At 42.9% G+C, this 12,055-nt stretch overlaps 1 protein-coding gene across 2 annotated transcripts in view; it reads left to right on the top strand.

Annotated features, from left to right (window-relative positions):
- The window catches only part of Prkce (protein kinase C epsilon), a 522,558-nt gene that overhangs the window by 427,225 nt on the left and 83,278 nt on the right, over positions 1-12,055 (top strand). For both annotated transcript variants that reach the window (XM_070025515.1, XM_070025513.1), the window contains exon 11: positions 2,540-2,694. In XM_070025515.1, the coding sequence (XP_069881616.1) occupies positions 2,540-2,694 (155 nt within the window). The remainder of the gene's footprint in view (positions 1-2,539; positions 2,695-12,055) is intronic.

Raw genomic sequence — 12,055 nt, forward strand, 5'->3', positions numbered from 1 at the left:
GTTGCTACAGCCCAAGGTCAGGGGAACAGAGTAGGAATTTCACTTGTTCTTTCTGATGGAATGGTTCCATTAGGGTGGGCCGTGTTAGAGGAGTAAGGCAGCTAGAACTACCATGTTAAAGGCTGGCCTAAGTACTCCAGGGAAGTGGTTTTTAAAGAATGGTTTCCAGACCAGCAGCATCCCCTGGGAATTCATTACAGATGAGGATTTCTTAGGCCATACCCCAGATCTTCTGAATCAGAAACTCTGGGTGAGGACCCCAGGGAACCATATTCTCATGAGCGTCAGTGTGATTCTAATGCACACATTTGAGAACTCTTGTTCTCAGGGGAAATCCTGAAAAGGAGGGGAAAAAAGGAATAATCTATAGTCTTTAAACTGCCCTGACAGAATCCAGATGGATGAATCTGTGATCCTCGTCATCCCTTGCTATGCAATGGGGTCACTGTAGAGCATTAACTATGATGGGGCCCTGATTTCAACCTTCAGAGATGTCCATATCCTTGGGGTGGTGTCTTAAGCTTTGGTTTTTGAAATGAGTGTATGAAAGGGGGAAGGGATGGTTGGATGGACACTCAGAAGGCAACCTGAACTCCAAAGTATAAAGGAGAAATTGACCTGGATGGGGTGGCACACACCTGTAATTTTAGTTATTCAAGAGACTGAGAGCCAAGGATCACAGTTCAAAGCCAGTGGTTCAAAGCTAGCCTGGGCAGAAAAGTCCATGAAATATTTATCTCCAATTAATTAGCAAAAAGCCAGGAGTAGAGCTGTGAATTAAGTAGTAGAGCACTAATCTTGAGTGAAAAAGCTAAGGGTAAGTGCCCAGGCCCTGAATTCAAGCCCCAGTACTTATACACACATACACATATACATATGGTTAAATTGAAAGCAGGCCTTGACGTGGAAGCAGATGGAAGAGAAGTTCCATGATTAAGGAGGGTAAGGCAGTTAGGATGAATAATTGTGAACTTATAAAAGTGATGAATGAAGTAGATGTGAGGATTACAGTTCGAAGGCAGCTCAGGCAGGAAAGTCCATGAGACTGTAACCTCCAGTTAATCACAGAGAAAAGCTGGAAGTGGAGCTATGGCTAAAAGTAGCAGTGTGATAGCCTTGAGCAAAAGCCCTAAGTTCCAGGACTTGCACACACATACACACACACACACACACACACACACACACACACACACACACACACACACATACACACACACACGTATCACAAATAGGTTTTACTTAGTTGAATGGAAAATCATCTCTACCAGCAAGCTTCACTTAGACTATATTTATATGTTAAGAATGCAACCTGCTGGTTGGCCCCTCAAATCCTCAATTAACCTACCTCCCCAGCTGATCTGGTCACTTCCCTGTCTCCTAAGGATGTTCACTCTGTCCCCACATCCTGGACCTCCCTCCACACTCCCCACCCCACACATACACCTTCTCTTTCTTTCAAGGCCTGGCTTCATCTAGAATCCTCCATGGCCTCTAGTTTGGAGCTGACCTTTCTCAAAAATTTCACAGCACCCAATGTCTGTACTGCACTCAGATCTTGTTTGTGTTTTGAATCCTCCTGCTCATTCCCTATCTCGATTCCTGAATTATAAGACTTCAGGGCAGCTACCACTTGTTCTTCCTGTCATGCTGCCTAACATCCCACGCAGATGCTAGGCATTTACAAAATAATAATCAAGGAACTGTGCTAGCTGAGCACCAGTAGCTCACTTGTAATCTTAGCTACTCAGGAGGCTGAGATCTGAGGGTCAAAGTTCAAAGTCCAGGCGGCTCCTATCTCCAATTAACTAGCAAAAGAAGGCAGAAGTGGTGCTGTGGTTGACCTGATAGAGCACTAGTCTTGAGCAGAAAAAGCTAGCAGATAAAGCTAGAGGACTGTGCCTAGGACCTGAGTTCAAGCTCACTGTTTCTCTAGCTTCTGGTGCTTCTCTTTGGTTTATGGCTACAATACTTTAATCTCTGCTTCTTGGGTTACATTGCTTCTTCCTCTCTTCCCCCCCACCTCTTATGAAGACACTTGTGATTCATTTAAAGCCCACCCTGGTAGCCAGCCCATTCTCTTCTTCTCAGATCTTGAAATTAATCACATCTGCACAATCTTTTTTTGCCCTATAAGGTAACATTTACACATCCAAGGTTATGTGTGATTTATTTGGAGAACCATTATTTAATCACACATGTAAAAGTACTTAGCATCTCCATAAAGGAAGAGTTTTGTCCAGAGCCAGAGCCATACCCAATTCAAAAATTCAGTTCTCCTTTGTGTCAATTCAGGCTTCTTCCACTAGAGCAAACTGATAGCCACCAAAAGAAGAGAGCTGCTTTGAAATAACACATGACACCTCATTTGTGTGAATCATCCCTTTGTCTCCTTGCTGGATCATGTGCTACCAGCATCCACTCACCTTTGGGCATTCCTTTAGGTTCACTTGTGACTATCTTAGATCAGGCCACAAGATGCTGACCTGCGGAGACAGTTGTAATGAAGTGACCTCAGTGTCATTTTCTTCTCTCCTTTCAGGACCGCCTCTTTTTCGTCATGGAATATGTAAATGGTGGAGACCTCATGTTCCAGATTCAACGTTCCCGCAAATTCGATGAGCCTCGATCACGGTTCTATGCCGCAGAGGTCACGTCTGCCCTCATGTTCCTTCACCAACATGGAGTGATATACAGGTAGCCTCTTCTCTCCTTTGACAGTAAAAAAACAATAATAATAAAAACATCCCCAAACACTTGAACTGCCTTTGGCTTTTGCCCAACTGGTCTCTCAGCAACCCGTTTTAGCTTAGTTGTTTGTTCCAATTTGCTTACAGAGGAACTTTTTTGGTGGGCTGTTTATCATCATGAATGTTAATATTTGAATGGCCCCGGGAGATTTGACCAACTGTTTGTGCCAGTTTTGATTTAAAGCTCAAGCATGACATTTAAAGGCTTGGCGCCGAGTGACCTTGGGGCAACCTTCAGTTCGTTCTCTTTCCCCACCCTCTTCCTTGAAGATCAGGGCATTCTCTTGACTTCTTCCTTCTGTGCCCTGGACTTCCTCCCCCTTTCCGATCTTCTGCCACTTCCTGAGTTTGTTTGGCTTAGTTGCCTCCAACTGATAGAATCAGGGAAGGAGGAGTTGCTTGGAGGTCTTGGGGGTTAGGATCTAGAGTGGGGGGTGGGGAGTGGGAACTAGACATTATCCAACAGGAAGTGACTTTTTTCAGATCCCTTAGTTTTTTATTACTGCTCAATCCCCTTCCAAGAAACACACACACACTCACACACACACACACACACAGACACACACACTCACACACACACACACACACACATTTTCCAGTAAGAGAGTAGGACTATTTACGTAGTCTTTTCTGTGAGGTCAGGAATTCTGGAATTCTGGGAGAAGTAAATATTTATAATTAGCCACAGGAATACTGAGGTTCCTTCAGGTTTTTTCATTTCTTTTTTTGTTCCAGTACTGAGGCTTGAACTCAAGGCCTAAGTACTATCGCTTGGCCTTTTCACTCAAGCCTGGCACTCTACCACTTGAACCACACCTACTGGCTTTATGGTGGTTAGTTACAGATAAGAATCTCATGGACTTTCCTGCCCATACTGGCTTTGAACCTCAACCCTCAGATCTCAGCTTCTTAAATAGCTAGGATGACAAGCATGAGCCACTAGTTTCTGGCTAGGTTTTTAATCACTGACTGTCTAAATTTACTTGGGCTTCGCTTCCCTCTTTTTTTTTTTTTTTTTTTTCTTTTTAATTGGGTGGAAGAGTGGCTAGCTTGATTTAACCTAGCACTTAGTCACTTGCCTAAGCATATATGATATGCATCTGGGAGCAAAGAAAATCATATCTAGCTGTTCTTTGGAGGGCTCTGGTCAAACTCATCTCATGCTTCTGTTCTTCCTACTATTTCTTAGCTCCCTAAAGCAAGGAAAATGTAGTCAGTGTTCCCTTACAGGCCATATGACAAAGCCCATGATTTTTAGCCTGCTGTCATGGCCTGTATTGAGGAGGCCCAAGTCAGTGCTTTCTATTGCTGTATAGCCCATCACCACAGGCTTAAAGGTTTAAAACAATGCCCTATTTCGTACCTTGCAGCTTCTGTGGCTGGAGAGGACAGGTATATCTCACCTGTGTCCCCCAGGCTGGGGTGGATGGATAGCCAGGCTGCCTGCCCATTTGAAGACTGGGCTCCTTTTCCAAGCTTCTGTGCTGATGGCAATATCCTTGTCCTCACAGCTTTAGAACGCACATGACTGGCTCAAGGCTAGCAGAAGAGTTTTCTTCCTTCAAGTCTCTAATCTCAGGGAGGACCTGGACCTTTTCATGGGCTCTAATCAGGCCCACCAAAATAATGTCCTTTTTGGTTAAACTCAAAGGCAAATGATTGAGAGACTTCATTATATCTATGAGATCTTGGTGCCCACTCTGGGTGTGGTGAGTGATATATACCTATGATCACATTTATTTCAGGAGGTTGAGGTAGGAGAATCATGTGAGCCCAGGGACCCTGTCTCAAAAAAAAAAAAAAATTCCCTAGGTGGCTCAGTGGTAGAGTGCTTGCCTTGCATGCATGAGGCCCTGGGTTCAATTCCTCAGCACCACATAAGTAGAAAAAGCCAGAAGTGGCTCTGTGGCTCAAGTGGTAGAGCGCTAGCCTTGAGCTGAAGAGCTGAGGAACAGAGCCCAGGCCCAGAGTTCAGGCCCCACAACTGACCAAAAAAGAAATTCCTTATTCCCTTTGTCTTGTTCTATTGGTCAGTGGTAGATCACAGGGTCTCCTTACATGAGAGAGCGATCCTGAGATCATAGCAGGCCCATTGAGATTTACCTTCTTTACTTTCCATGGTATTTTTGTGACTTAAACTCATTATGGTTTAATGAGTCCTTACACTCACGACGTGGCCCAGCTTTTCTGTGTTTGTGCCCTCCCCTTGCCCCTTCTCTATATCCAACTGCCTCTGGCCATACTGCCTCCGGGCCTAGTCAGTGCTGATAGCTGCCTCCTGTCAGCGGTTACTGGTGAACAAACTACAGTTGAAAAGTTGATTGAGTTACAAGGAAGTACCTGGGGTCTGGTTAGATGCCAGTGACAAGAACAACTGTGATTCTTGGGATGGATGTCTTCCCTACACCATCTCGTTAGAGTAGGGAGAGTCACTCACAGTTTACTAGAGGGACACAGTTGCAAATGTAAGAAATGGAGGGGAAGGGGAAAAAATCGTTTAAATAGGGATACAGGTGGACCCACTGCAACAATGAGATGTACAAGTCGTTATTTCGAAAAAAACGAACTTTACAACTTTGGCTGGGGTAGGGTTGGGGGGGAGTAGGTGGGAGATGGGAAGGGATGGGAAGGGGAAACTAAGGAGGAGGCAATGTACTCATTGCCTTGCCTATGTAATTGTAACCCCTCTGTACAGTATTTTCACAATAAAAAAAAAAAGAATAAAGGCCATGACAACCCTAGGAAATGTAATGACTGATCACCTGATCAACTCCTGTTTACCATGACACTTCTTGCCCTAGCTTTTCAGACTCCAGCTACAGACTCTTAGCCTGATATTCTAGGTACTGACCTAGGTGCTTGACCTTCTTTTGTGTTTCTGCTTCCTCTCGCAATGCCTGTAACTACTTTGGCTCCGTTGGCTTGTATGAGTATGTGAGTCATTCTCGTTTCTCTCTCTCTCTCTCTCTCTCTCTCTCTCTCTCTCTCTCTCTCTCTCTCTCTCTCTCTCTCTCTCTCTCTCTCTGCCTCTCTCTCTCTCTCTCTGCCTCTCTGCCTCTCTCTGCCTCTCTCTGCCTCTCTCTGCCTCTCTGTCCATCTCTTTCTTCTTGCCATCTACCTGACCATTTCTATATCCTGTCTATATCTTACCCAAACAGGCTCCTTTCCTCATTGGCCCCATTCTCTAAATTCTAGTTTCCTTAAGGCCTGCATTCCTCTTTATTCTTACCCTATGTAATCTCTCTGGGCAGTTTCAATTGTTCCATGACTTAAAATGAGTCCTATGTGCCATTGACTTTCATATCTATGCACCCAGCCCCAAAATGAGCTCTTCCTCTTGAAGTCTGACCTTTTAAGACTTCCTTCCTTCCTTCCTTGGCTGCTTTATAGCAGTTTCCTAACTGATTCACTTACTGCCTCTTGGTTTTCCACCCCCTAGTCTGTCCTCTTTCTCCCTCTCCCCATTGCTGCTCAGTATTCTTTTAAAACAGATTATTATATGTCCTCTTCTTATCATTCTTTAGCCCCTATAAGATAAAACCCAGACCGCTCTGTGATCTAAAACTTCTTGTTGTCTCATCCTCAAACTGCAGTGTACATGGCTCTGTGGTTTGAGTGCAGCATAAAGTAAAAGGTGCAGGTGGTGGTTGGGAACAGTAGCCAGCCCCAGTCTAGCTGTGTGGGTTGCTGCGGCACCAAGAAAGGATGTATTTTCCATCCAGAGGAAGTCTTCATGTGTCTTCATTTTGTGCTATCACAGAATACCCGAGACTGACTAACTTAGAGAAGTTTATCAGCTCACAGTTCTGGAAATCCAAGATCTAGATGCTGACAGCTGAGGAGGGCATGCTTGCGCACTGTAAAATTTATGGGAGGCATCATCTGGCCCAAGGGCAGAGTGGTGGAGGGAGAGGAGGGGTGGGGTTGCAGCTGCGAGAGCATACTCCCTCCTGTAATAATGATATTAAACCATTGGTGAAGGCTGAGCTCTAAATACCTCTTAACGGTCCCCATTACAATGACAGGACAAACACTCAAGCCAACCACATAGTGCCTCTCACATAAGACATAAAACATTTGCTCACAGGGCCCTGGTGGCCCCTGATGAAGTTTTGACCCTTCACAGCATTTCTCTGAGCCACATATCCCACCCTCTAATTACTCTAGATTACCTGATACTTTACCTCAGATACCAAGCTCTTCCATTTCTCTAGGCCTTTGTTCCCACTGATCCTTGTGTTGATCCATGGTTCCCAGAACACACTAAAGTGAATCTGATTATATCAGAAGCCTCAATTAAAATAAAAATGCAAGTTCCATAATACTGGAATAGATAGGTGTATAGCTGAGAAAAGAATGACTGGGAGTTGATAATTGCTGAAATGGGATGATATTGCTGGTCACCCTTCATCAATATGTGTGTGTTTCATCATAGTAACAGCAAGCAGATTCCAGTTAATACTCAGAGAGCTTTTCATCATAGATTGGTGTAAGGCTCAGGAGTCTATGTGATTTTTTTAGGGTGATTTGGGTACTAGAAAAAAAATTCCATTCTGCCTCCAGGACTCTCCCATGTGCTCCAGCTTTGAGCAGCTTTCTCAGACAAACCAGCCTGTTGGGAGATTGTGCTTCTACTAAGTAACACGTCATCTCTGTATGTGCGTTGAGCAGGTCCTCTTTGCTACCCTTGTACTTTGGCTTCTGATGTTGTTCTGTAATGGAGAGCTGCACGTGAGAATTCTCACCTGGGTGCTCTAAGATAACCCTTGCTTATAGTTGGTGTTCACTTCACATTTGTTCTGCTCAGTGCTTCTCTGTAGCCCTCCAGCCCATGGACATGCTTCTTCATAGGGTTTGAAGCATACATAGACATTTTCCCCCTCGACTCTGCAGGGCACTTGGTTCCTCCTTATCTCTTTCCTTACAACTCATGAGGACCATAGGATTTGCCTCTCCCCTGTGGTTTTTATTCCAAGCTACGTGCTGAAGCACTCTGGACATGATACAGGTTATAGGCCTGTTCATGTTTATTTGCTTCTCACTATTCTGAAGCTGGAGACAGTGTTTTATGTGATAGTGATTGTGATTGTGTGTGTGTGTGTGTGTGTGTGTGTGTGTGTGTGATAAAGGGCTCTTTTGGAGAACTGGAAAGACTAGGTTTTAGGTCATAAATTTGATTGCTGAAGGTAAGATTGAATTTTCCAGCTCTTCTACTAGAATTTGTATACATACTACCCTGAATAGGCCAGCATGAGTTTGGTCATCATTAATAGTCAGTGGTTCGCAGGTAATAAGCAGCCCAAGCCCCCTTTTCCTCTTGATCCCTCTTGGCGTCAGCATCCCCATCTCAATCAATGATAGGCACTGTCTCTGTGTGCCCTGTGGGTGTGCCTATGACAGAAAAAAGCGTTTGAGCCAGTAACTTACACCTGTAATCCTAGCTACTCAAGAGGTTGAGATCTGAGAATCATGATTCAAAGCCAGCTAGGGCAAGAAAGTCCATGAGACTCTTATCTCCAATTAACTACCAGAAAACTGGCAGTGGTGCTGTGGCTCAAAGTGGTAGAGTGCTAGCCTTGGGCTCAAAAGCTCAAGAACAGTGCCCAGGCCCCGAGTTCAAGCCCCACAACTGACAAAAAATATAAAGCATTTGATCACCATATTTCTACTCTTCCCATTTCTTTGAAATGATCTTCTTGTGCTGGGGGTATTGCTCAGTGAAAGACTGTTTATGGTACAGTGGCCATATTGGTTTGATCCTCAGCACCACTAAAGTTTAAAAATGTCTACTTCCCTTCCTCACCGCTCACTCACTGTAAGAAGTTTTAAAGGGACGCCTTCTAGCCAAAGCTGATTAAAGAAACTTCTACCTCCTCTAGATTGTGCTCAGGGCTCTTACCTGTGAAATGGCAGCAGATGAATCTCAGGGATCTAGGCTCCTCTGTCCAGGTGACATGAGTGAGAAGAGGAAGACCGTGATCTGCTTCAAGGATGGGTGGCAAGATGGGACATTCGAAGATAAGAATGCATGTTCTTCTCTTACAGTTCAGAAGCCAGGGATACTTAGCAGTTCAATTTGTAAAACAAATTGTGATCGAAATATTAGTATACCCTTCCTGCCAGTGATGAGGATGAGTATGCCTGATCTTTGGGGTCACATCCCTTACCATTGGCACAGGTGAGGATGTCCTAACTGAATCTCATCATCTCCTATGGTAATAACTGGAAATCTAATATTTAGAACACATCTAATATGAACCAATATTAGACTATGGAGTCTAATATTTAAAATCCTTGCCATGGCTCTAGCAATGGTCTTTCTGGCAATGTGTGTGTGTGTGTGTGTGTGTGTGTGTGTATGTGTGTGTATGGTAGATCAGGACTCAAACTCAGTATCTGACACTCTGTGCTCATTGGCAGGGGCCCTATTACCTGAACCATGCCAACCCTGCAAGAGTCTTTGTTGGTGGTGGTGGGTTTTTTTTTTGGGGGGGGGGTCCGGTCGTGGGGCCTGAACTCTGGGCCTGGGCTCTGTCCCTCAGCTCTTCAGCTCAAGGCTAGCACTCTACCACTTGAGCCACAGCGCCACTTCCGGCTTTTTTTCTTTTTGCTTATGTGGTGCTGAGGAATCGAACCCAGGGCCTCATGCATGCAAGGCAAGTGCTCTACCACTGAGCCACCTTCCCAGCCCCAAGGTGGTGGGTATTTTTTAAATGCTTAAAAGCTTTGGCAAATGAGCACCAATGTAGATTGGAAACAGGATAGAAACATTACTATGGGATCCATAATTAATACTCTCACATCTCAGTCAGAAGGACACATGAACTCTGCTTGATCTTCACAAACAGATTGCCTATAAAAGCTGAATACACCAAGAAGGAATAAACTGACAATGGCTCTGTACTCAGGAAAACACAACCCTCATTTTCATGCTTTTAATCTGCTTGCAACAAAACCATAGAGAAAAGACAAAACCTATGTGCTAGGAGACAAAAACTTTAGTTAACAGGGTCCCTAATAGAAACACACACACACATACACACACACAATTTCAACTCACCAGAAGCTGTTCCTATAAGAATAAGTATTCTTATTGGTTAAACACCTGTAGAAAACTAAAGCTAGATCCTCATATATCACCCTGCACCAGAATCAACTCCAAATGGATGAAAACCTCAAAGTCAAAGCAGACACCCTGAAAACATTACAGGAAGGAATAGGAGAAACTCTAGGGCTCCTTGGCACAGGCCAAAATTTTCTTAATAAAGATCCAGAAACACAACAAATCAAAGAAAGGTTGGACAAATGGGATTGCATGAAACTGCAGTTTCTGCATGACAAAGTACATACCTAGCAAGATCAATAGAAAACACACGAATCTGGAGAAGATCTTCACTAGACAAGATCTTCACAGACGAGGGCCTCATATCTAAAATATACTTAGAACTCAAAAAATCAAATCCAACAACAACAAATCCTCAAAGAAACAACCACCCATTAATAAGTGGGCTAAAGACTTAAAGAGAAACTTCTCTGAAGAAATAAGAATAGCCAATAGATACACGAAAAAATGCTCAACTTCTCTAGCCATAAAAGAAATACAAATCAAAACAACATTGAGATTCCACCTCACCCCAGTTAGAATGGCTATAATCAAGAAATCTAATAATAACAGATGCTGGAGGGGATGTGGTCAAAAGGGAACGCTACTGCATTGTTGGTGGGAGTGTAAACTTGTTCAATAACTTTGGAAAGCAGTATGGAGGTCCCTCAAAAGACTACACATAGTGCTCCCCTATGACCCAGCAATCCTACTTCTGGGCATTTACCCAAATGATCACAAACAAGGCCATACCAAAGCTACCAGCACAACTATGTTTATCACAGCATTATTTACCATAGCTAAGATATGGAACCAACCCAGATGTCCCTCAGTAAATGAATGGATCAAGAAAATATACAGTTGAATTCTATGCCTACATCAGAAAGAATGACACTGCCCCATTTGTAAAGAAATGGAAAGCCTTGGAAAAAAATTACATTAAGTGAAGTAAGCCAGGCCCAAAGAAACATATGTCCTGTGGTTTCCCTTATTTGCAATAACTAGTATATGTCTAGAACAAGCAGAAAAGCTCAAAATCTATGTACGTAAGACCATATAAGATGAATGAAACGAATTGATGATGAATTAAGTAAAATGAACCCCAAAATAGAGACACAAGAGGTTTTTTATCTTTGTTGCTGTTGTTTTTAATGTACTTATAATCTATTGTGTGGATTGTTTTTTGTTTCTTTTGTATGTTCTTCCTCCATGGTATAATCCCTGTTGTCACTGAATTTGATTCCCATGCCCTGCATCTTGTATATGCATTTTTCTAATTTGGGGAGGAGAAGTGGAATAACAAAAATACTGAAATAAGGATACAGGTTGACTCAGTGTAATAACGAGATGTACAAGACACTGTGTTGAAAACGAACTTTACAATTTGAGAGGGAGAGGAGTTAGGGAGGTGGGAAGGGAAGGGATGGTAGGGGAAAAACAAAGGAGGTGGTAACAATGCTCGATAGGAAATGTACTCATTACCTTACTCATGTAATTGTAACCCCTCTGTACAGTATCTTTAAAATAAAAAATATTAGAAAAAAGAATAAATATTCTTTAAGTTTCAAATATCAAATTTACTTGGTTTTACTTGTTTTCTTAACTAGCCAACACTGGTGCAAGAAAACATTCTAGCTCACAACTTGATAGTTTATTAAACTCTGTTCCAGTGGAGAAACATGCAAATAAACATTGATTTAAAGCTTCAATATAGAATAAAGTGATAGAGATCTTAAAAACAAAACAAAACAAAAACCAACAAACAATGGTAGTTAGGCATTGGTGGCTTCTACCTGTAATCCTAGCTACTCAGAAGCTGAGATCTCAGTTCAAAAGCAACTTGGACAGAAAAGTCTATGAGACTCCTATCTCTAGTTAACCAGCAAAAAGTGAGAAGGAGATGTGACTCAACTGGTAGCGTACCAGCCTTAAATGGAAAAATCAAGCAAGAGCATAAGGCCTTGAGTTCAAGCCCCAGTACTGGCACACAAAATAAAAAAGAGAAAAAGAGAAATGCATACTGGTGATTACTGTTCTCTTTACTTCAAGACATGCAGAGGAAACTATAGAATTTAAGGTGAGATAAAAAGTGCTCCCAGGGGATCCAAGACAAATAGCACCAGATACATGATTTAGAAAACTGAGTATTATTTACAAAAATATATTTCACAGGCAACTGGTATGTGTGTGTGTGTGTGTGTGTATA

Source organism: Dipodomys merriami, unplaced genomic scaffold (assembly GCF_024711535.1).
Source record: "Dipodomys merriami isolate MVZ:Mamm:240054 unplaced genomic scaffold, mDipMer1.0.p SCAF_17, whole genome shotgun sequence".
NCBI lineage: Eukaryota > Metazoa > Chordata > Mammalia > Rodentia > Heteromyidae > Dipodomys > Dipodomys merriami.